This window comes from Halichoerus grypus, chromosome 6 (assembly GCF_964656455.1).
Source record: "Halichoerus grypus chromosome 6, mHalGry1.hap1.1, whole genome shotgun sequence".
Lineage (NCBI taxonomy): Eukaryota > Metazoa > Chordata > Mammalia > Carnivora > Phocidae > Halichoerus > Halichoerus grypus.
This window is the reverse complement of record NC_135717.1, coordinates 4,001,034-4,026,095: the sequence shown is the minus strand read 5'-3', so window position 1 is coordinate 4,026,095 and position 25,062 is coordinate 4,001,034. Positions and strand designations below refer to the sequence as shown.

Sequence of the window (25,062 nt, the reverse complement as noted above, 5' to 3'; positions counted from 1 at the left end):
GCCCACCGTATCGGGGGTCCCAAAGCTACTGCGTTCTTCCTGCCTGCTGTGTTCACCGTTGTTTCAGATTGTTGTCATGTGTTCCTCCACTGCCCCTGTCCTCGCAGAGCTTCCTTTTAAACCTCCCGTTTGTCCTTCACCCTGTTCTCAGAACGCAGGTATCAAAGCTGGTTGGTTTGTGTACAAAGTACAGCCAAATGGGCTTCGAGTGATGGCTCTGGGGAACCTCCCCCAGGACCGCCGCGTGTCACCCTGAGTACTTCGCTGCTGGTGCTGAAAGCTCAAAGATTTCCTGTAAACCCAGATCGCACTGGGGCTTGTGTTAACTAAACAAGGGCCCAGATACACCTTTGGCCAGGTAAGTATATCCTGTCCCTCCAGCAGGAAATGGTGAGCTTGGGTCAGCCGAAGGTTGGTGGGAAAGCAGTTGAGGGAGGCGGTGTTCACAGGCTCCCCTTTGGTGGAACACTCTGGATGCCATGGCCCATGCGGCCTGTGGGCCCCTCTGCAGCGCCCCACGGGCCCTCCGGGTCCCCACTGGGCTGTGTGACGGTGGTGAATGTCACGTGCAGACTCTTGGGATTCCTGCACTCCCAGCTCACGCTGGGGAAGTCAGGCGAGGGGTGGAATTGAAGGCTCAGATGATCAATATCAGATTACTCAGCTCCAGTGGGAATCATGCGGCCTGATGGGCAGTGGGCCGTCTCTGCAGTGAGTGTGGGAAGAAATTTCACATCGGCAATCTCTACCTTTCTCTTCTGGGCTGAAGCCCTTTGAGGTGCAAAGGTCTTTCTCCCTTCCCTTCCCTCCCCTCCCCTTTTCTTTTCTTTTCTTTTCTTTTTTTCTCCCCTTTCTTTCTTTCTTTCTCTCTCTCTCTTAAGATTTTATTTATTTATTTGACAGAGAGAGACACAGCGAGAGAGGGAACACAAGCAGGGGGAGTGGGAGAGGGAGAAGCAGGCTTCCCGCAGAGCAGGGAGCCCGATGCGGGGCTCAATCCCAGGACCCTGGGATCATGACCTGAGCCAAAGGCAGACGCTTAAATGACTGAGCCACCCAGATGTCTCTTTCTTTCTTTCTTTCTTTCTTTCGTTCGTTCATTCGTTCGTTCTTTCTTTCTTTCTTTCTTTTTTTTCTTTCTTTCTCTCTCTCTTTCTCCCTCCCTTCCTTTTTCTTTCTTTTTTCTCTTATTTTTTTTAAGAGGAAGATATTTTTTAATTTTGAAAATTTTTTTATACACATAAGCTTTACCATTTTGACCATTTTTAAGTATAGAGGCATGCCTCACTTTATTGTCCTTTATTCATAGATGCTGTTTTTTGTTTTTTTCTTACAAATTGAAGGTTTGTGGGGCGCCTGGGTGGCTCAGTTGGTTAAGCGGCTGCCTTCAGCTCAGGTCATGATCCCGGGGTCCTGGGATCGAGCCCCACGTTGGGCTCCCTGCTCAGCGGAGAGCCTCCTTCTCCCTCTCCCTCTGTGTGCTTGTGCTCTCTCTCTGTCAAATAAATAAATAAAATCTTAAAAAAAAAAAATTGAAGGTTTGTGACAACCCTGCACTGAGCAATTTTAGTGTCGTTTTTCCATCTTTTTTCACCGTGTGTCTCTGTGTCACATTTTGGCCATTCTCGCGACATTTCAAACTTTTCCATTATCCTGTTTGTTAAGCTGACCCGTGATCAGTGGTTACGACTCCGTGGAAGCTCGGTTAATGGTTAGCATTGTTTAGCAATAAAGTATTTTTTTTTTTTTTTTTTTTTTTTTTAAAGATTTTTATTTATTGAGAGAGAGCATGAGAGAGAGGAGGGTCAGAGAGAGAAGCAGACCCCCTGCTGAGCAGGGAGCCCGATGCGGGACTCGATCCTGGGACTCCAGGATCATGACCTGAGCCGAAGGCAGTCGCTTAACCAATTGAGCCACCCAGGCGCCCTAAAGTATTTTTTAATTAAGGTCTGCAGATGGTTTGTAATAATGCCAGACGACAGCATGGAGTCAACATAACTGTTACCTGCCCTGGGAAACTGAACAATTCCTGTGGCTCGTGCTGTTGGCGCTCCTCGCTGCGTCTCAGTACTTGGCGTGGTGTGGCGTCTGGAACGGGGTCCGAGGTCTCTCCGACGCATTTCTATGGTGTTGGTGTTTCACGGCCATCAGTACCATCTGGCTCCGGATTTGTCCGTCTTCCCAGACGACACTGTCCCCATGAACCGCTAACCCCCCGCCCCTGGGAGTCTATTCCACTTTCTGTTTCTGTGAATTGATGCTAAGATCTTTTTCTTGTTCTTTTTTTTTTTTTTAATTTTTTGTTGTTTGTTTGTTTTATTTATTTATTCATGAGAGTCAGAGAGAGAGATAGAGAGAGGCAGCGGCAGAAGGAGAAGCAGGCTCCCTGCCCAGCAGGGAGCCCGATGCGGGACTCGATCCCAGGACCCTGGGATCGTGACCCGAGCCGAAGGCAGACGCCCAACCATCTGAGCCACCCAGGCGTCCCTAAGATCTTTTTCTTTTTAAAGACTTTATTTTTCAGTAATCTCTACACCCAGTGTGGGGCTCGAACTCACAACCCCGAGATCAAGAGTCACACGTTCCACTGCCTGAGCCAGCCCGGCGCCCCGATGCTAAGATCTTTCAACTCTAAATTTTTTCTGTCTTTGCACTTTGTTTAGACACCGAAGCAGCAGCTACTTTGGGGGTCGTGGGTGAAGGCAGTGGATTTAAAACGCTTCCCGCTCCTCGTGGGGCAGTGTTTCCCCTCCTGCCCTCCACTGGGGGCTTCCCTTGCCTGTAGTTCCCTGCAGAGCAGGGCCCCCTCGTCCCCTAGTGAGTGTGGCTTCCTGGAGATTTTGAATAAGTCCGGAGGAGTGCTTCCTGGAGAGACTTTGACCCAGGCAGGTGGTTTGGGCAGTGGCCATTTACTGACCTCTCGTGAGGAGTGCGCGGTGCTCCCGAGAGCTGAGCATGGATGCCTCGTTTCAGCACGGCCAAGATGGTCGCCACTTCCTCCCCCGGTTTTGTGTCCCGAGGGTCAGGGCTGCTGACAACAAGGAGGAGGCCCCGGCTGCTCACAGAGTTCTGAGAAGAGCCATCAGCCAGGAGGTCTCCCGAATTCTAAGGCTCTGGTGGCCTTGCCAGATAGACTTCATGTCAGTCTGTTGTCTCTGTGGTTTGCTGCTGGACTTCGCAGGAGAAATCTTATTAGCTAAGGTTTTCCTTCCCTGGTTGTTAAAATAATATGTGTTTATAATATTTCTAAAAATTTGGACCATGCCTCAAACTACCTTTTTTTTTTTTTTTTTAATATTTTATTTATTTATTTGACAGAGAGAGACACAGCAAGAGAGGGAACACAAGCAGGGGGAGTGGGAGAGGAGAAGCAGGCCTCCCGCGGAGCAGGGAGCCCGATGCGGGGCTCGATCCCAGGACCCTGGGATCACGACCTGAGCCGAAGGCAGCCGTTTAATGACTGAGCCACCCAGGCGCCCCCTGATTTTTAAAAAATTTAACATATCATGGATGGTTTTTGTGTTGATAAATCTGCAAATGATTATTTTTAGTTCTGTTTCGTATCCATTATATGGGTGTCATAGTGGTTTCTGGTCCGGCTGTCATAGTTAACTGTGTATTACTGACTTCCCTTCACTTTACACCTTGAGTTTTCTGGCTCTGGAACCCGGGGAGAGGCCTGGGTGTTGGCCAGGACACACTTATACCATCGTGTCTGCACACCTCAGCATCCTCGTGTAAAATGGAGCTGATGCCTATGCGTGCTCAGTTTTCAGAGGGCTGAATCGGATGCTGGCTGTCCAGTGCCCTGGCACGTGGGCTTTGGGGTGGACCATAGCTCTCTGGGCAGTGGGGTGCAGGGCAGGTCCTCTCCCCACTGGGCTGGTGGCTGGTATAGGAGGAGGCGAAGGCTGGTTTTCTCAGGTGCAGTGATGAAGACGTTGGGCCAGCTCTGCCCTTTTGGTCTTCCGGAAGAGTCATTGGTCCTCTGTCACCCTCACTGACTCGCAGTAGGTCAGCGCTCTCCTGGGGGCTCCAGCTCTGGGGAGCTGACACCTCCCTGCTAGACGTGTTCTGCCCACAAGGGCTTGGACTGGCCCGTCGGCTCCCTCCTGTTGCCAAGAGCCAGCGGCTCTGCCCCTTCTCACCCCTGAAGGGGAACTTCCTGCAGAGATGGGCACCAGCTTTGGGTTTTCCCGCTGTTACACACGAGCCTTCTCAGAAACAGAGAATATCTGAGGTCACCACACGGTTCAGACATTGTGCTTGTGACAAGAGACGGTGTGGACATCTGCCTCCCCGTGTAGGCATCACTAGCTGATGAAGCTGCTTTGTCGTTCTGATCCTCAGAATCCTTCTCCACACAGTGCTCCCAGCCAGCTGATCAGGCTTGGCTCTGAGAGGCCAGGCCCTGCCCAGAGCTTCTCTCTCTCACTCCTGGTTCTGTTCACAAGGTCCCTGTCTGCACACCGTTTCCGCCTGTAGCCTGCTTGCGTCCTCCTGGCCCGTCCTGGTGGCCTGCTCGGATGCAGCCCCTGTTGGGCTGTGAGCTCCCTGCTCTGGTCTCTCGGATTGTACCCACCTGCCCCTTTCTTAGGAAGCGTAGCACACACAGTATGGTCTTTGCAGCCCCGTCAGATAATGAGGTTTGGACTGGCGTGTGATAGCTCTGCTTTCCCAGTGCACCTTTGTGCTCTGCGCACCGGCCAGGTGCAGGGTCAGGCTCACTGGCGGCCCTGGTGGGTGCTGGTCACGGCCAACACCTGGAGCACGGTACCTGAGGCCAGCCAGACCCGGAGTCGGCCTTGGCTCAGTGGACTTCCTGGGCAGAAGCTGCACCAGTCCCTCTGTCCCCGTGTCCCAGTACCTGGCACAGGCCCTGGCCGTGGTGGGGCCCACTGAGTGCCTGGTGCTGGCGACGGGGCGTTAAGGGCCTACTCCGGCCCGCCGTGCTGAGAACCCTGTGTGTGTGCCTGCCCTTGCGTGCTCCTCCAGCAAACCTCTTTGAGCTTCTGCTCTGGGCCCCCGTCTTGGACGCTGGGGGCTGTGTGAGCGCCCCATTTGCATGCCAGCACCCTGTTATTCCTCTGTTGTTCAAGCCTCCCGGAACTTCTGTGAGATACATGCCTTTAGCCCCAGTGTGTAGATCAGGAAACCGAGGCTCTGGGAGGGCAGCTGGAGTGCAGCCTGGACCCCAGCATGGGCAGGATGGGAGGTTGTGTCCAGAGGGAAGAAGGGCACCTGCCCCCTCCAGAGGGCTGTGCCGGGTGCCGCGTGGGGCTCTCCAGAGCCATGTGGGCATCGCACCTGGAGCCCCCAAGCCCTGAGGAAGGCTCACGGGGCTGAAAAATCTTCTGTGCTTGTCAGGACTGCATCCAGATCCAGGTCTATTGGAAGCCTTTCTCCTCCAGCATTGCTGCCGGGGGCAGGGCTGAGATGCAGCCTGATGGGAGAGGCGCTGGCGCCTGTCTGTGCGGATGTCCTCTGCTGCCCACCGTTGTCTGGGGCGCGGCCCGGCTGTGGGTCTGGGCTGTGCAGCACGGCCTGCAGAGGTCTTTCCTGGCTGGGAAGCAGCACACGGTGGCTCCGGGCAGCTCGGCCGCAGACGGGGGACCTGCTGGCCTTCCTCTGGTCTTGCTGCCGAGCGGGGCCCCGGCTGCTTTTCTACGAGGTGCCCAGCAGATGGCGCCGTGGCTCGCAGTAACCGTGGTTTCTCCGCCAGGCCTGCGTCCCACCGAGGGGAGAACCTGGAAAGGGAGCAGGCTGGAACCTCTTCTCCCTTTCCTGAGGCCTTTCTTTTTTCTTACCTCCTTCCCTGCCTCAGGCTCAGAAGGTCACTGAGCGAGAGGAGCTCCCGGCCCCAGGCTGCTGTGCTACTCCCGGCCGAGTGTGGAGGTCTGGTTTCTCCCCGACTCCGGGTGGCTCAGCCCGCAGCCCGGCTGGTGTGACCCTGCAGCCCGGCACCTTCCCGCGGGCTCGCGTGTCTGCCCTACAGGTGGCTGCGTCTCGGAGGTCGCGCTGTGGTGCCCCTCGTGGGCCCGGCACCGACGCCAGCTGCTTTGGCCCCGCTGGGACCCGGGTTTGCAGCCCAGCCCCGCCTCGCGGGAAGTGGCTGGCCTTAGGCGGCTGCCTCAGTTTCCTCAGCTGGGAGGGGAGTTGGTGGCGGCGACGTGTGTCCAGCACCAGGTGCGGCATCCTGACAGGCATTCGTGCTCTTATTTTCTGTCTTCGCTCTTTCAAGTTTGAAACGGTAACCATTTGGGCCCTACTCTGCCCTCTGTGGCGTCACCCCCACTAGGTTTGGAGGGGCTTCTTCTGCATGTTCCCCCATTCGGGTCCCTCTGGTTTCCCACTGTCAGGTCTGGGTCTAGAGCTGGGTCTAGAGCGACACCCCTGGGCTTGGAAGCTCTCGGGGCCCCTCAGGGGAGCAAGACGAAGCTTCCAGCCTGCATCCCTCCTGCTCCCACCCCCACCGTGAAAACACCCCAAGTTCATCGGGTCAGGTGTCCACCCCCACTTCCCTCCTGGCCTCAGACACCCTGCCCGGAGCCAGCCTCTGTCTGTTCCATTTGCTGTCTCCGGAAACCCGGAGTCGTCCTGTCCCGGCCGAGTGAGTACCGCACAGCCGCCCCGCGGGCTGCCCTCCGTCTGGGCCCGGGTCAGACTCAGTGCGGGCAGCGTCCGGTGCGGGAGCTGCGCCGCATGGCCCTCTGCAGCGGGACTGCCCTTTGCTTCTTCCTGTCTGAGCTGCGCACCCAGCCACACCTCTGCCGGCCCCGTACCCGCCTGGCACCGGGTGGGAGGGCCCTTCCCAGGGGCTGTCAGCCTCTCCGATGTTCTCTGATGCTGCCCTTCCTGGAAGCCGCCTGCGAGGCCTCGTGGCTCCCGGGGGTTGGGCGAGGCCAGTGCCCACACTCCAGTCTTCGTGGTGTCCTACGCCGAGTGACAGCAACTTGCTTTGGTCCGTGTGGCCTCCGGCTGAGGTCACTCCCACCTTCTCCCTCGGATCCCATGAGCGGGGCTCACGCCGTGGCCTCTACGCTTGCTGGCTCTGTGACTTTGAGCCGGTCATTTCCTGCATGAGCTGACTCTCCTGTTGGAAGGAGCAGCCATGGTCCCTGCCCCCCACACTGCTGTAACCCTCTGGTGATGGCGTCACCGGCCACTCTGCGTGGTACTCGTGTGGTGGTGGGGTCTTCTTCTGCAGACGAGGCAGCCTGGCTGCGTGAGGTTCGCGGATTGCGAGGGAACGGCTCTCCGCTGCTCCTGTGACATCCCGCAGCGCCCTGTGTGAATGGCTGGGGCGCTCGGGGAAGCGAGACGGGGGGCAGAAGAGGCTTGTGCCCCGACGCGTCCCTTGCCTGTTGCTGGAGTTGTCTGAGGTGAGGACGAGCCGGTTCTGAAGCTTGGCCGAGTGCTCTCCAGAAGGTGCAGCGGCGTGGGGGGCCACGTCCATTCCTGCTCCTCCCAGGCCACGTGTGTTTACTTGTCGCTGACCTCTGTCGGTTGTCACCCTGAGGGGGTCGCGGGTTGGAGCCATGTAGCCCCCTTTCCCAGGAATGTCAGGAACCCCGTGCCTGGGCGGGAGCAGGCGCGACTCGGGTCGGACGGGTTGGACATTCCGCCAGTCGGGGTCAGGTCTCTGCCTCCGAGGCCCCGTGGAAATTCCTTCCCCCAGGCGTCCCGGAGTGCGTTTCTCAGCATAGGCTTGTGCTGGCGAGGAATGTGGGCCTGCGAGGCCGGCAGGCGGTTTGCTGCAGGTCCCGAGCCGCCCGAGCAGCCGTGCTCGGCTCCCCGCCCTGCCCCGCCGCCCTGCTCCGGGCCCCTGGGCCTGGGCCGCGCCTCCGGGCCTCCTGCTCCGATGTGCCGCTTCCTGCCCCGAAAACGCGCTCGGCTCCGTCTGTGTTTGTGTTCTGTAAACGTGTTTAGAAACGAGTAAAGTTTACAGATGGAGCGATTAATTGTTTAAGTCTGGGGAACCCTGGGAGCTCTAGAATGGAAAGTGGATGTTACAGTACAGAATTAGCGCTGTTTTACGACCTTAATTGCTGTTAAAGGGGCAGTTGAGCTCCATCGGGAATCGCATCGGCTCGCCACGTTTTCGAGGCAGGTTTCTGGGAGCATTTCGTCATTCCTATCTGGAATGCCGAGCCGCATGTGACCCGGAAAAGGACCAGGCAGACTGGGCTTTACTTCTGCAGGTTCGGGGTGGGGGACCCTCGGCCTCGCCTCAGAGCTTGGAGGCTAGCGAGTTCTGGCTCTGTGTGTGCGGGAGGCTCCTGGGGCTGGATCGGGGGGCAGACAGGCTTGGGCCAGGTGCTCTGGGAACCACAGCGGCCGCCAGCCGGTGTGGGTGGAGAGGACATCAGGAGCCAGACTATAGCCCCCGGCTGCTGATTGGCGTGGAAGCCATTCAGGGATTAAATCTCCTGTGGTCCAGATTGTCCAGGCTACCTGAGTGGAGGGATGAGGTCCAGTACCCCACGGTGGGCTGTGGTTGCATCTGCTGGTGGGCGGGAGACCTTTCCCACCCCAAGTAGTCTCTCCTAGGGTCCTCCATGGCCGTGAGAGCAGGATCGGCGGGCAGAAGCAGGGGTCTGGGCTGATTCCAGGTAGGCTCTGGGCATCCGCGGGATTATCGGGGAGCTCGGAAGGTGCTCCCTGCGCTCCTCCCCAGAGCAGCATCTGAGTTCTGTGCACTTTGACAGACGTCCCCTTATCACCTCCAGGTTGTTTTATTCCCGGCCTCCGTCTGCCTTTGTGCTGCTCGAAGACCTTTGTTAGGGCACGCCTGAGTGGCTCTTCTCACTTATCTCACTACTTTGGCTTTTCTGTAAGACCTTTATCTTGGGGGGAAGAGGCTGTTGGCTTCAGTGTTGTTTCTCGTTTCTCTGGCAAAGAAGCACACCCAGCAGGTGTTTCGTAGCTGATTGAACGCGTTCCGCCTCTGGGCTGCTTCCCGGCCTGTCCCTCCAAGACCCCTTTCCGGTTCTGACACCCGCAGGCCTTGAGGTCCCAGGGCCCAACCCTTGCTGTGGAGTCAGGCCCAGACTGGTTCCGGCACGGTGACCGCAGGATGTACCTTTCCTGAGCCCCCGTGTCGTCTGCTTGTGGTGGTGAAGAGCATGGAGCCCAGGCTGGTTCTCTCTGCTTCTCTGAGGGCCGCAGGCAGCTGTAAAGTGGACTTACAAGATGAAGGTGTCCTAGGAGATCGGGGGTCTTTTCCCAGCCATTCTCCGTTTTGATGGCTCTGGAACCGTGTTCTCTTGACCCAGTTAGGGTGGGTGGGCCCGCTGGCTTCTCACTGTGGCCCTTAAGAGGTATCTGAGTTTGTTGAAGGTTTGTCTTTTTTTTTTTTTAAAGGGAAAGGACTCAGAGTACTAAGATTTTACTTATTTATTTGACAGAGAGACAGTGAGAGAGAGAGCACAAGCAGGGGGAGTGGGAGAGGGAGAAGCAGGCTTCCCGCCGAGCAGGGAGCCCGATGTGGGGCTCGATCCCAGGACCCTGGGATCATGACCTGAGCCGAAGGCAGACACTTAACGACTGAGCCACCCAGGCGCCCCTGAAGGCTTGTCTTTTGAGGTATAAAAGTGTTCATTCATTGACCCAGTAATCCTATTTCTGGGATTTATTTTGAGGCTATAGTTCAAGATGCAGAAATAATTATGCTATATTAAATGATGCTTATTAGTACAACAGTAAGAGAGAAGCCTCCACACATGTGTCCACCAGGGACGACGCATGAGTGGGTGTGCTGCCCCTGAGGGCCGAGCGGGAGGTCCAGGCAAGCCGGCCCGAGGCTGGGCAGTGCTGGGTACTGTCTGTCAGGCCGGGGTGGACACGGTCTTTGTTTAACATAAAGATGTCAAGGACTGGGAGGAAGTGCAGCAAACCTGACTCCCATTGTGTACGTTTCGATCTGTCACCTAAGCCACGTCCAGAACAAGTGTGTTCAGTACCACAGGATAGCGTGCGACAGCAGGACACGGATGAGGAGGCGGGCAGGGTGGGTGGCTGGCCCAGCTGAGGCGGGGCGGGGGCTCTGTCCCCGAGAGCGGGGCCTCTCTGCACTCCTGCACGCATTTCTGTCATATTTTCTCTTTATTTATTTTTTTTAAAGATCTTTAAAATTTATTTATTTGAGAGAGAGTGAGCGAGCACATTTGAGAAGAAGCAGACTCCTTGCTGAGCAGGAAGCCCGATGCGGGGCTCGATCCCAGGACCCTGGGACCATGACCTGAGCCGAAGGCAGACACTTAACTGACTGAGCCATGAGGCGTGCCTGTCATATTTTCTCTTCAAACAAAACAATAGTTTAGAAACAAACAAAACCTCTTTTCTGCCCCCAGGAGTGTTCAGAGAAGGTATTGGAGGTCCTGAGATTTTCGGATAGCCCAAGGTGCACCTTAAGTACCCGGGTAAGGTTGCAGCAGCTCGGGTAGAGACTTTTCTCCAATGCAGTACCTCCCTTCCGGGCATTACAAACAGCAGTGTAAGCATAGTTTCACTTTAATGCTACCCTCAGGCCCTCCAGGAAGGGCAGGCCTTCTGCCCCATCCACGGAGACCCCTGGTTGACCTGCTTCTCGTGGGGTCTCCTCCCCGCCTCTGGTGGGAGCCAGGCGGCCGAGCTCACAATGCCGGGTTTTGGAACGGGCGGGCCGGCCCGTGTGTGGAGCTTCTCTGTTCCTCGGTGCGGTCCCTGGCCGGGCAGTTCTAGGAAGGCCGGGGTGCCTGCCTTGTGCTCTGCCTGATGCATGTCCCATGCCCGCGTTGCTGCCCAGGACAGCATGGGGTGTAGACGAGCCTGAGGAGCACGACAGGAGACCTCCTCGGGGCGCCTCAGGCTGGCGCCTGGGGGCGAGGCCACTGACTTCCTAGGCCTGGCTCTTGTCCTCCGAACTCACGGCCAGAAGCCGCAGCCTTGAGTCTTGACCTTAGCAATGCCGTTGGCCCTGGTCAGGGGAGAGGTCCTGAGAGGTGACCCGCCCTGCTGTCAGTCACTCGCGTGCAATGGCTTCTAAACACGGGGAGCCAGAAGTTTTATTTCACTGGGGCTGTTTACTTAAATCTCAAACTTTATTTGAATCCTGCGAAAGAACACTACAACACGTTCATAAGTGATGAGGCAGGATACGCCCCCTGCCCACAGCGCCAAGAACTCGCCTCCACCCTCGGGGCCCCTTCCCTCCCAAAGGGAGCCCCAGCCCCGCACTTGGACACGAGTGATTGTCGTCTTCCCACTTGTCACCACTTCTCATCTCCACTCTGGGCGAGGCCCGCCTAGCTGTGCGACATCTCTGGTGATGCCGCTGGCCATCCGGGCCGCTGGGGGCCGGGAGGCTGTAGCTGAGGGCACGCACAGGCTCCTTGAGGCCCAGGGAGGGGCTTTGCAAAGAAAGCGGCTGGGAGTGTGCTCTCCGGAGCTCTGTCCAAGTCCCAGTGAACCCAGGTGTGAACCGAGAGCAAGCAGGAAGTGGGGTGGAATTGTGGTGGGGGCACCTCCACTCCTTGCCCCGGGGACCTTCTGTGCGTGGCTCCCAAGTGCTGTCGGCCTGGCCCCCTGGCCCGCCGCCACCCGGAGCCGCCCGGGGCTGCGCAGAGGGAGTGGGGCCAGGCAGCGCAGCCCGCATTCCTGGCTTTGGGTGAGAAATCAATCCCCCTTTAGCATCTTGACAGCAGCTTGTGAAGAGCCTGGGGTGGTGCCGGCCTCGGGAAGGGCAGGCAGGCAGAGGAGTCTTTGCACGCACATCCCACACCCGAGAATATTTTGTTTCAAGTAAATCACACAGCGGGTTTGCAGGCAAGGACTTGCCTGCGAGGTTCATGGTCACAGACTCTGCTGCCCGTGAGCAGAACACTGAGCTCAGAACTGGGAGGCATTTCCTTGGTGCCTTTATTGCCAGAACATCCAGCTTTGTGAGCACCTTTCTGGCATTTGCTTTACGTGTGTCATAAATCCATCACAGCCTCCGCTGGAGGCCACAGGGCGGGCCGGGCCACGGCTTCCTTGTCCCTTCCAGCGGGCGCGGGGCTGGAGGGGACTTGCCTTAGTTTTGGCAAATGCCCAGGTTCCCTGTCCTGTGGGCACCTTCCCATCGCTGGCCCTTCGAGACCGTGGGACAGAAGTTACTCTGGGGTCTGGACGTCTTCTGTCGCACTCTGTGGGGACCCGTGTGTCTCCCTTTCCCTGGACCCCCTGCAGCCGGCACTTCTGTTTCATCTCTTGGCCAGTGCACAGCGTGGGCCGCTACGCCCCGGGACCTGCCACTGAGCGCCTGAGGGACTGTGGCCAGCGCATCGCCGTCCCGGGCGGGAAGGGGGCTGGTCACCTCACCAGCCGTCCCCGCGGGGCCCCGGGGACGGTGGCCTGAGAAGCTCCACGGCCACTGTACGCATCTGTGCTGCATCAGGGGACACTGTCCCCCCGTGGGCTGGGGAGGGCGAGCCATTTGTCTCGAATTTGGATGAAGGCTCGTGGCTCCCAGCAGCGGCATCTGGCAGAGTTGCTGGTTCGCCTGGCTTGGGAGTTTGTGCCCCTTGAGGGTGGCCTGTGTCCATGCAGGGCCGGCTGCCTGTCTCCTCCCTCCACCCCTTGAGGGTGTTGTCCTGCCTGTGGGGCCTCGGGTGCCCAGGGGCGTGGCTTCCCGTGGCTTCAGTGGCTCCCAGGAGGCCCTGCTACACAGGAATGCGGCGGCCTGTTCTGACAGGCTGCTCTCCTGCTCTCTCCCTGGGCAGGCGAAGCCCCGATGGCTGTCTCCCGATGGAGGGTGACAGGCGGCCCCCTCCCCACCTCCCCCCGCACCCCTGGGCCCCTGCTAACGGCTTGCCTCTGGTTCAGTTTCCAGGCCGAGCGGCCCGCGCTGAATGTCGTCATCTTCCCTCTGCTCCACGAGGGCCTGACCAATGTCATCCGGGACGTCCCCATGGTGCACCTGGATGAGATCACCTTATTTAAAAGCAGAGTGGCTGAGGAGCCCCCGAACCTGTGGTGGTGACAGGGACGGCTAGCGCCGGGCGAAGCTGCTTCTGGCGGCCGAGCCTCCCGCCGGCCACTGTCGTCTCTGTCAGTCTCCTGGGCCTGGAAGCACGACTGCCCTGAGGGGCGTGTGGCCCGGCTGCTGCTGCTCATGCCTGCCCCTGCCGGACACTGGGGCCCCTTGGGTCCCAAGAGGAAGGACGCCCCCTCTGCCCGGCCATCCCGCGCACCTGTCGTCTCCCAGGGCCCCCCGAAGCTTCCTGTTGCTTGCTCTTGGCGCTTGGTGAAACACGAGTCCCATCCGTGAGGAGGATGAGAAGGAAGAGCCGGCTGTCCCTGCAGGGCCTGGCGTGGGTACTCCTGAGCTGAGACTTGGCATCTGTCACGGAGCGCTGACTCCCCAGGGGCCCTGACCAGGTCCCCAGAGCAGCACGGGGCCCCAGTGCTGCCCCCCCATCACCACTTCCACCCTCCAGAGTGTCTCATGTGTTTCTGGCCACCTGCCGTCAGGCTCTGCGGAGGGGTGGCCTCGGGCCCGGGGTTGGAGGTGACCATGTGTGTGGGGACGGACGCGCTCACACGGTGACACGATGGCATGGCTTCCCTCGGGCCAGCTGGGAGGACAGCGCAGTGGGGAGCTCCAGATTTGGGGCTCTCCTTCCCAGTAACACACGTTTTAACCCAATTATGTCTCCAGCGTGTTTCCAGCCAGATGGCGTCAGACAAGTTCGGGGCCGCTGGCTGGGCAGGGACCCCCGTGGGGCTGGGACTGCGGGGCGAGGCCTGGGGCAGGCCCGATGCCAGCACAGCACTCAGCTTTAGGACCTCTTCTCCGTGAAAATCTGTGTTTCTGGGGACATACATACCTGGCTTCATTCAAGAAACTTGAAATTTTAAAACTTAGAAAGGACATTTAAAGCCAGAGTAGTGATCAAACTACCCCATTTCATATAGCTTTATTTAGCACTTTACAAAATTCAGTGCAGCTATTCCAAAAATGGGGAGTGACCTCCCAGGGTCCAGGGCCTCCCTCCCTGTGCTGAGCCTGCTGCCTTCTCGACCGCAAGACTCCCCAGAGCCGGTGGCCCCTCGGCCGGTGGCTTCCGAGGGGCTGCGATCGGGTTCCCTCCACCCCGGGTCCAGCCCTGACCGCTCCCGGTGATGCTCCTGGAGGCTTGCCGGGGTCCTGGGCACCGTTGGACGGCTTCCAGGCGGGGGCACGTCAGTCCTGCAGAGGCTGCCTCCCCGGGCCTCCCTCTCCCTCTGGGTTGGGGGTGCAGAGCCCACCAGGCCCTGCTCACGCTGCTGGTGCCCATCTTGGCCGCCATCTGCTTGGCCCCCAGCCTGGCCATCTTCCCACTTTGTGTCTGTGGAGACAGTCCCCCCTCTCCCCATTCCGTGTAGTGTGTCCTGCAGCTTACCTACTAAAAGAGCGGGTCCATGGCCCTGGGGCTTTTCATTTGCCTTTCCGTCCCTGGGTTCTTGAGGGACAGACAGTTCTGCAGCCCCCACTCCCGCGGGGCTGAGGGGGTCCGGGAGGCCAGAGAGCACAGCTGCAGGAATCAAGCAGTCCCGGGGTCAGGGCCCTGGGAGGAACAGTCTGCCCATTCCAGGGGCTCTGCTCTGCCCTCCCCCCTCCTGTCTGAGTGGACGGGGGGATGCACAGGTGCCGTGGGGTGAGTCTTCTCCCTCCTCGCCCTGGGTTTCATGCCCTCTCCCTGCCCTGGGCTGAGGCTGGCCTTCTTTGCAGCCCGGCCAGAGGGACTGGTCTGCAGGCTGCCCGTAGGTGAATGCCTACAGCCTTCACCTTAGAGGTCCCGATGTGGTCTGAGGGCCCTGCCTGGCCTTGCAGGCCGAGGGACAGACTGCCCTGGGCCCCGGAGAGACAGGGCTGAGGTCCCGATAGGGCCCCATGGCTGTAGATGATGGTCTGAGAGTTGGTGGGTGCACTTCCCCTCCCCAATTTTGGGGTATTTCAGGTGGTGCCCAGAGGACCTCCCCCGCCAGGCAAAGGCGGTCAAGGAAGGGGGTGGTAATGGGAACTGACCATTTCTCCTCAAAGCAAGCGTGTGGCTGGTCGCAGCCTGACTGGCAGGGGGGTGTGCCCCGGGGTGGAGGTGCCCAGGGCCCTGGGTGGCTCTGGGTGTCCTCTCCTCCAGAGCAGCCCGGGCTCAGGCTGGAGAATGAGCTTTCCACTAGGCTGCAGTTGTGTGTTCACGCCCTCGCCTGGGTGGCCCGTTCTCACGAGCAAGCAGTTTTTTTTTTTTTTTTTTTTTTTTTTTTTTTTTAAGATTTTATTTATTTATTTGAGAGAGAATGAGAGAGCGAGAGAGAGCACATGAGAGGGGGGAGGGTCAGAGGGAGAAGCGGACTCCCCGCTGAGCAGGGAGCCCGATGCGGGACTCGATCCCGGGACTCCAGGATCATGACCTGAGCCGAAGGCAGTCGCTTAACCAACTGAGCCACCCAGGCGCCCCGACGAGCAAGCAGTTTTAACCAGCAGCATTTATGCCAGCAAACAGGGCCGGGAGGGGCCGTTCACCCGAGGCTGGGGGCGGGAGCTGCCGTGGAGAGCCGCCCCCACACAGCAGACCGTGTATTTTTAGCGTCCCCGTAACCATCCTGCTACTAGAGCAAGAACTTCCGCCGCTTCTGCCCCCGGGCCGGGGCTCACCAGATGTTAGCAGTGTGCTTATTCTCGCTGAGTGCTAATTTGGCAGCGGCGTTAATTGCAATTTATATTCTGCAGCATTTTATGCTGGGAGAAGAACCCACCCTAATGGTCCCCAACTGGCAGAACTGGGCTGTTAAGTGCGGACCATATGCTGCCTGCCGAGAGGGGGCCTGGTCAGCACTGCTGGCTGTGCGTGTGTGCGCGTGCGTGCGTGTATGTCTGCGTGCACACACGTGAGTGTTGTCTGTGCACACGTGCATGGTGTGCGTGTATGTGCACATGTGCATGCGAGCACGTTTCTGCATGGGATCGCGTGTGTGCGTGTGATCGCGTGTGTGCGTGTGCACGCGTGTACGTCTGCATGCACACACGTGAGTGTAGTCTGTGCACACGTGCATGGTATGTGCCTGCGAGCACGTTTCTGCATGGGATCGCGTGTGTGCGTGTGATCGCGTGTGTGCATGTGCGTGTATATACGTCTGCGTGCACACACGTGAGTGTAGTCTGTACACGTGCATGGTGTGCGTGTGCGTGCACGTGTGCATGCGAGCATGTTTCTGCATGGGATCGCGTGCTTGTGCGTTTCTGCGTGTGATCGCGTGTGTGCACGTGCATGCGTGTACGTCTGCGTGCACACACGTGAGTGTAGTCTGTGCACACGTGTATGGTGTGCGTGTGCGTGCACGTGTGCATGCGAGCACGTTTCTGCATGGGATCGCGTGCTTGTGCGTTTCTGCGTGTGATCGCGTGTGTGCGTGTATGAGAGAGAGGAGAGACTGGGGGAGGTGGGAAAGACGAGGAGGGAGGGGAGGAGAGATGAGGGCATTTAACCCTTTGTTAAAATAGAAGCCCCCAGCACTCCCAAGGCCGCTCCTCCTGCCTGTGCCCACCTCGCCCCTAGACCTTGTGGCTCGCTCCCCACCCCCCACCCGCCCCCGGGTGGCCTGGCATGCCTGCCCCCGGGGCTCTGACTTGGGTGCCACACAACCTGGCCGGAGGGTCTGAAGGTGCTCCCCGGGGGAGGCATCTGGAGCCTGAGGAGAGCAGAGGCCTGCAGCCTCCTTCCCTGTCGGTGGCTTTTCATTCTCACGTGCAAGTATTTTTACTTCCCAGCCCAAGGAGGCTAGATAAGGGACACTTCACTCTGTCATACGCCCCAGGGGGCGGATCTTCTCCCTGCCTGTCAGCTGTCCTCTGAGGACCCAAGGATTCATGGTTCTGGGCCCCTGTGTCCAGCACCAGGCTGGAGGGCGCTTGGCTGGGGCCCAGGACGGGCCCTGGGATGATGCCCCCCACACACACCTTGGGCAGCTCTGCAAGGCTGAGTGTTGAGGGTGAGCCTCCCTTGACCGCCCCTGCACCAGGACCCACGGCTGCAGGCCACTTAGCGGCGAGGACAAAGCTTGGCGGAGGCCTGGCCGGGAGAGCTGGGCCAGGGGAGCAGGGCCACAGGAGCCGCTGGACCCCGATGTCTGTTAGCCCTTGAGGGTCTGAAACCAGCCTGTGCCATCCTGGTTGTGCCAGTGGCCCTCCCTGAGTCTGTGTCAAGAAGGTGACGATCCCGCCACCTCCCCCCAGCTTGCAGGAAGGGGACCCACCCTCATGACCTCCTCCGAGGGGCACGGGGGTATCAGGCAGCCCCCTGCTCCCTCTGGCCCTCATTATCTGCTCTGGAGGGTTTGAGAATCGCCGAGGCCTTGTAAGGAAGAATAATAAGAAGTGAGAAATTAGTGGACGAGGATAATGCAGCGTGGCCGGTGGTAGCAGGTTTCAGCGGAGACCCCAGATTTCCGAAGCAGATGTGGAAGGGGGCACCGCTGCCCGCAGTTCCCTTGGCCTTGGCCCTGGCCCTGAGCCTCCTCCCCCACACTTCGCCAGCAGGGGACGGGATTGTGCGGCGGGGGCTCGGGTGCCCTTGTGGTGCTCACTGGCCTCGTTTGCTCTGGGGGCACGGGGTTCTCACTGGGAGTCTCTAAGATCGCTGACACGGGCTGAATGGTGTCGCCTGAATGTCTAAATTACTTTCTAGAGCTTTTTCAGAAACCACGGTGGGGGGTGGGAGGGGGAGTTTGCATTCATGTCACGGGGTCGGGGCACCTGCCGCACCGTGCTCCGGACCAGCCGGCGGGGGAATGGGGGGGGCACCCAGGGCTGCCCGTGGCCATGAGGTCCGGGAGCCACGTTCACCGCCTGGGAGGTTCGGTGTGTAGCGCTCCGCTGAATCTGACGAGGGGATGGTTTTCCGTGGAATCCTAACGGTGTGGCCAGAGGCTTCTCTGTGTGCTCACCGTAGCGGGCGGGCTGGAGGGCGAGGGGCCGGAGAGGCGGCCACACGATGGCCGTGGTGCAGGGGGTTGTCCGGCCCCGGCCCCCCTCGACCACTGCCTGTCCCTATGCGGCTGACCAGAAGCACTTGAGCTCAGCATGTTTTTAAAGGGGGGGGGGGTGAGTCGGCCAGGGGGCTCACGGTATATGGTGACCAGGTGCTAAGTGACCAAATACGTGTCACCTGCTTTTCCACACAGACCTACTTTTCTGTCTGGCGATGCCCACTCCTGAATTTTGTGTTCAAATGAATTTTGAATGGGTATTTTCATGTAAACTTGTGGCATGTGGAAAGTTTCAAATAAAGTGGACTTGATTTAGAAAACCAGGTGATTATGCAGTGCTTCCGGAAGGGACGCTCCCTGACCTTTCCCCTGTGACCCTCTCCAGCCCTGGGGGTGGGCCAAGGCGGTGGGGGGGGCACTCATCACCCGCGGCTGTTCTGATGGGGTTACCTGCTTGGAGACGGGAGACCCAGTGGGGGCCCGGAGGCTGCCTGGGGCCCCCAGGATGCGGCTGCTGGGTCGGCCTTTGCGGGCCACCGCTGGAGCGCATTCACACTGTTGGGCAGTCCGGCTCCAGGATGTGCCATCCCTCCACTCTGAGACTCTGTCCCTGTGACACACTGACCCCCACCCCCTCCCAGCCCCCCGGCACCACCATCTGCTCTCTGTGCACCGGACGACTCCGGGAACCTCGAAGGAGTGGACTCACACAGGATTCGTCCTTCTCGGACGGGCTTATTTGTAGCATCTGTTTTAGGCAGAAGCGTCCTTCAGCAGACCTGGGCTCTGGGAAGGGGCTCTGGCTGCAGCGTGGCGAGGGGAGAAGGTGGCAGCTGAGCCTGAGAGATCGGGGCAGGTGAGCAGGCGTCCGGGCAGGAGCGGGGACCCGGACTCGGAGGGGCCGGGGGCCCCAGGATACTGCGGGACAGAGGGACAAGTGTGTGGGGGCTGTCAGGTGGGCCGAAGAGGGCTCAGCTGCACCTCCTGAGCTCCCCACCCGTCCTCCAGAGGAGAGTCACCTGAGGCAAAATGGCGATCAGGGGGCAGGGGCCTCCATCCTTCCCGACTGTCCAAGCCAGTCGCCCAGGCTTGGTGCGCGCCTACCCACAGGACTCCCCACGATGGTCTGCTTCTGCCCAGAGTCGCTGAGAAACTGCGGAGACAGTGCCCGAGGGGCCAGCAGTGACCTGCCCGGGAGGGACAGGACTGACCCTCTGTGCCGCCGGACCCAGACTGTGGGATCACAGGAGCGAGAAGTCCCGGTGGCCTGTGCTTCAGCCCCCGTGCGACCTGGTCATCGGGGTGACAGGTAAGTGGTGGGGGGCGGAGCCAGGGCTGGGAAACCACGGGGAGTAGGCCACTGCTGCTGTGCCACAAGCCACCCCCAATGTCAGGGTGTAAACGAGCAATTGGGAGATGCTCCTGGCTTCCACGGGGCAGGTGTTTGGACAGGGCAGAGCGTGGCGGCTTGCCTCAGCTCCCTGGTGTCTGGAGCCTCTTCTGGGGGCTGGAATCTTCTGGAAGCATCTTCACTTAGGTGACGGTGGTTGATGCTGGCTCTCCACCAGGACCTCAGCTGGGCCTGTGGCCGGAATGCCTACGTGTGGCCTCTCCGTGTCGTCTGTCCACGGGGGCTAGTTGGGTTTCCTCACAGCATGGTGGCTGGGTCCCGAGAAAGCCCGGGGGATACGCCCTAGCCTTGGACATCCCATAGCGTCACCTCCACACACTTTGTTGACTGAGACAGTCACAGGTCAGCCCTGTTCAAGGGACGGGGACACAGGCCTGTGTCTCACGTGGAGTGAGAACTCGCGTTGTGGCGTCTTGAGCAAGTGCCTCGGGGTCAGGGAAGAGAAGTGTGAAGGGCTTGGCACTGCCCGGAAGGGCCAGGGCGCGCACTTGGAGTTGACTTGGAGTTGACTGTGTGAGGCGGCCTGGCCTTTGTCGGTAGGCTGAGCCTCCAAAAAATAAAATCAAAACAACCTCAAGTAAAGCCGTTCGTTGTGACAGAGAGGAAAGCGCCGGGGGGTCCCGTGTGCAGGGGGGAGGGTTCCTTCGAGGCTGGAGGAGGAGGGAGGGCAAGAATGACAAGCTTTGACTGTCACCAGGAGTGTTGTGCAGGATTTATTTGTTGCCAGTATTTGCCTTTCTTGGCGGTGGAGGAAAGCGTTGCGGAACCCTGACCTTGCGGAGCGGAGGGTCTCCTGGGAGCCCCTGGGGCCGCCCAGGGCCCCGCAGTGGTCGGGTGGCGAGTGAGCGAGCGAGCGTGTCTCCCACCGCAGATTCCAGGCCAGGAGGTTGCTGGTGTCACGGAAGCTGCTTTCCCTTGGACCTTTCCCGTCCCGTCTGGCGCCTGAGCCCCGCGAAGTTGCTGGGAGTGAGTGTGGCCCCTTCTCCCTGTTCAGAGGCTGCTCGCAGCGCCGCGGGGGGAGGCCGGCCGAAGCCCCGGGGACCGCCCACCCCAGTGAGGAAGGGGACGGAGGCCCTGCAGGAGGGCGCAGCTCGGAAGCCCCGGACTCGCTGGGCCCGGCCCGCCGATCACTGCCCTCACTCCCGCGCAGGCCCGCCCGCTCACGCTTCCACACGCGCTCACGAGCACGAGCTCGGGTTCGCACTGACGTCCGTACACACACGCACTTAGGCGCTGGCTCACACACGGCCGCTCGCACCCTCACACCCACCCCCCCACACACGGGATTTCACGGTGTTCGTACTCACACCCACACTCTTACACATTCCCGTCCACACCCTCACACAACTCTTGTGGGCACATACACTCACACGCTCGCACGAAGGACTGGGCTACTTTGACGCCCCAGTTACTTAATACAACCAATTCAATTAAAGGTAAACTTTTCTATTATGTTTCTCCCAGAAAATTTGAAGAATTCAGAGAAGTAGAGCAAAGGGGAAAAGCAGTGACCCACATTCTCAGCCGCCACAGAGAACCTCTGTTTTAGTTAATGTCCTTGGAGTCCTCGTTCCATGCTTTTTAAAAAATGTCCTTTGGCTGCGATCATCTGACTTAGGATCCTGCTTTTCACCTACGACGATAAAAGGATCCTGTGTCCTTCCTGCCTCGTCAGTGTAACTATGCAGTTCGCTGTCACATGGACGCTGGTCCCTTGTCGTTGGACAATTAGGTTGTCTCTAATTAGCCACCCTTCCAGAGAAAGCTGCTCTGGTACCCTGTGCTGGAGCGTTTTTCTATATTTAGAATTCTTTCCTTAGGAGAGACTCTCGTTAGTGAAATTTCTGGGTCTACATATGAATTTTTTAAGGCTGGGAGGCGCCTTTAGGGGGCTGTGGAAGTGGAGTGGTATTTTGGGGTGTGGGCTGAGTCTCCTTCCACAGGATGATCTGGCTCGTGAGTTAGTCCCTGGCTTCTGAACTCCGAGGTCACCTCCCAATTGCCAAGTTCCCTGATTCCAAATGTACTAATTACCCAGGACATTGATGATTATTAAAGCAGTAGCAAATGCAGAGAAACTGAAATGAATAAATGTCAGAGGATGTCAGTCCTCCCAAATGGTGATACCCCACACCCCCCAGGTTTGCTTTTGTGTTCAGGGGAGCCCTAACCTCCAGCTGGCTGTTCCCAAATTGAGGGGTGTGGTCGCAGCCAGAGTCCCAAGTCCCTCCCTCCCACGGACTGCCTGCCAGGGGCTGGGCCTGGGGCCTGGCAGCGTCCCGCCAGGCCATCTCTGGAATAGGGCCCCCCAAGGTGTCCATGCCTGAATCCCCAGATCCCGTGACCATGTTAGGGTCCATGGCAAAGGGGAGGTAAGTTCACCCATCAGTGGGCTTTGGGACGGGGAGACTAGGCCTGTGTAATCTCGAGGGTCCTAGAAAGCAGAGGAGGGAATGCTGGAGGCAGGGACCAGGACCGGAGGAGTGCAGGTGGCCTCCCATCGCTGGGGAAGCCAAGGAGACGGGCTCTCCCTTAGAGCCTAAGGGATGAGCCAGCCCTGGTAACACCTGGAGTTTAGCCGGTGAGATATGGGTCAGATTCCTGACCTCCAGAACCGTCTGAACATTAACTCGTGTCCTTGACCACAGTGTTGGCAATGGGCAAGGAATTCCCCACTGCCTCTCTCCCCCTGACCCGTTCTCCCCGAGTGCAGAGCGGCTGGCCAAGGCGTGTCCCCCAAAGGGAAGGATTTCTGGTGACTTTGTTTCTTTTAATTCTTTTTGGTCCTTTTCCAGATTTTCTACAATGGTCATGGAGGAACTTAATTCTTTGATGTAAACGAAACAAGACACACACAGGGAAACAAAGTGAATAAAAATAATTTCACGAGAAACACAGTATGGAGCTCTTAACAAGAAAAGATCACATCTCTGCAATAGAAGGAAAGATTATTCACAGGACATTGATCCCAAAGGCAAGTTGTGGGGTACTACACAGCTGTGATAACAAGTTCAGGATTAAGTTTGTGCAGAGCGAAACCTGGACCCACACGGGTACACGCTGGCCTTTGGTGGAGGGGTCATGATGGGGAAGTGGGGTTCCCACCATGAGGTCGGGCCCAGGGTCCCGGGAGCTGGTGAGAAGCAGTTTGGGCCGTTCAGACCCGCCTGGGGTGGACATGTGCTCTCTTGAAGATGGGATGAGGGGAGTTCAGAGCCAGCCCTTGGGGTGGTCCAGGAATCCCTCTCTGGGTCCAGGAGGTGGGAGCCATTCACAAAGCCTTGGTGGGCTTTGAGGAAATCCTTCAAAGGCACCAGCTGGGTTTTCTCCTCTCTGTCTGTGTAATCTGACTGCTCCTGGGACCTCCTAGAAGAGGAATCGTTCAGTGCAATGATCTGAATGTTTTTGGCCTCCCCAAATTCATGTGTTGAAATCCTGCCCCCCACCGTGATGGTATAAGGAGGTGGGGCCTTTAGGAGGTGATTAGCTGAGGAAGGAACCCTTAGTGCCCTAGTAAAGGGACCCCTGGGACCCTTCCCCACCAAAGACGAAAGATCCGACTCTGTAGGAGCTTTTCAAAGCTCCTATGGACCTCTCATCCCCCAGCTTTTCCTTTTGGATTGGTCTATTATTTATTTATCTATTTATCTATAATTTTGCTTAGTCTATTGTTTGCCCCGACTGTGAATTGATCGCCTCAGGCCACTGCAACGCTAAAACACTTGTTCATAAAAGTTTTCAACAGATGCCCGCCCAGGGAGAGGCTTTTAGCAGGAAGTGAGCTCTGAGTCGGGTCAAATAAAGGGAATTTCTGCAATGGGGACTCCAGCAGCCTTGTCCACAGATGCCGGTTCTTGGAATGAGCCTTCAGAGCACCCTCTGCTCATCCCGGCTCCTCTGGGACTGGGAACATGGGCCATTGGTTTTCAAGGCCGCTGCTGAGCTGCCGAGTGAGAGATGGGACGGGGCAATTAAAACCCCACAAAATGCTGTTCCTACCGAGATTCAGTCCTTTTTCTGGAATAAACATTCCCCAGATTGCTGCAGGCCTCTGGTTAATTTCCAGAGTTCTGAAAAGGTTGGTTCTGGTCATTTTTTTGCCAGTTTTTTCCACTGCTTCTATGAGGGGTGAGTTTTCAAAGGTTCCCACTTGGCCATTATTCCTCCCGTCAGCCCGTCACTTTAGACAGCTGTGTAATATTCCACCGGGTGCCATGTTAGGACTTCGGCCCATTTTTGATGGTTTTCAGTCTTCTGCTCTTCCATACAATGCTGCAAATTAAGAATATCGCTTGACTATCACTTTATGCGCGTGTAAGGGTCTGTAACAAATTCCCGGGAAGGAACTGCAGGCTCAGAGAGCATGTGCATTTGTAATTAGAAAGGTACTGCCCACGTTGTCCTTCACAGGGGTGGGTTGAACCAATTTACATTCCCACTAACGATGTCCAAGAATCTCAGCTTCCCACCATCTTGCCAATAGAGGGTGTTCTCTAACTTTTGAATTTGGCAATCGGGTGGGTGAAAAATAGTATCTAAGTGTGATTTCACGGAGCATTTCTTTTATGAGCAGAGTTGAGCATCTTTTTATATATTTTAAAGGCCATTGAGAGTCTCCTTTCTATGTTATTTTTTTCTTTAAATATTTTATTTATTTGAGACACAGAGAGTGCACACTTGCACAAGCAGGGGGTGGGGCAGAGGGAGAGAGAATCTCAAGCAGACTCCCCGCTGAGCGCGGAGCCCAACGCAGGGCTCGATCCCATGACCTTGAGATCATGACCTGAGCTGAAACCAAGAGTTGGCTGCTCAGCTGACTGGGCCACTGAGGCACCCCTTTGTTACTTTTTTCTTATTGGTTTGTAGACACTCTATCTATAAGAGAGATGAGAGCCTTTATTTTGTAATATTTTATAATAAATATATAAAGTATAACATTTTATAATAAATATATGTATTTATTTATATATAATATTTTCTAATAAAGATATAATAAAGCATTTAAGAAATGCTTTGCCCCACTTCTCTCTGCTCCCACGTCTTGTTCTCCGGGGACCTGGAGACCGTGGAAGCATAGACTCGTAAGCAGCTCCTGCCCTCTGGGGGCAAGACCCGGGCCCTGGGCCCTCCTGGGGGCCTCGGCTGTCTGGTGAGCCAGCCTCAGGGACCCACCAGGTGTCCCCTGCCCGTTCTTGTGCTGCTCCCTCCATTACAGTTGCCCTGTTCTGCCCATGACTGCGGAGACTCCCCCGTGTCCCTCAACCTCCAGCCGGCTTTGACGTTAGCCCCCCGGGGAGCTGTCCCCCTGGTCCAGGCCCTTGCAAACAGGAGCAACCCCCTTCTTGTCCTGCGTGACTCTGGTACCTTGTGCAGACGCCCCTGCCAATTGCCGTTATCGTCCTGCCTTCGGTTTTGCAAGCAGTCTTTCTTTCCTAATAAAATAAAGCTCATTTGAGAAACAGCCAATATAAACAAAGGAACAATAAAGTAATCCCAACGTTAATATTTCAGAGTACATCCTTCCAGCCTTTGTCTTTGGGCTGTGGAGATGGGGGGCAATGGGATTATATTCCACAGACGACTTTGCCCAGTGCCCCTTTTGCTCGTGTATGTGGGGCACGCGTTCCTGCCCCCTGTAACCTGCTGCACCATGACTTGTGACAGCT

General features: G+C 57.7%; 1 protein-coding gene across 5 annotated transcripts in view; it reads left to right on the top strand.

The window, feature by feature from the left end:
• Nucleotides 1-25,062, top strand: part of FBXL18 (F-box and leucine rich repeat protein 18) — a 61,507-nt gene that overhangs the window by 21,531 nt on the left and 14,914 nt on the right. For 3 of the 5 annotated variants that reach the window (XM_036075960.2, XM_036075941.2, XM_078074283.1), the window contains one exon: nucleotides 12,844-18,305. The exons of 1 other annotated variant lie outside the window; for it this stretch is intronic. In XM_036075960.2, the coding sequence (XP_035931853.2) occupies nucleotides 12,844-13,000 (157 nt within the window). In that variant the 3' untranslated portion in view covers nucleotides 13,001-18,305. Of the gene's footprint in view, nucleotides 1-12,843; nucleotides 18,306-22,191; nucleotides 22,570-25,062 lie in introns of those variants that run through there. One more of the 5 variants, XM_078074284.1, reaches the window with a different exon arrangement.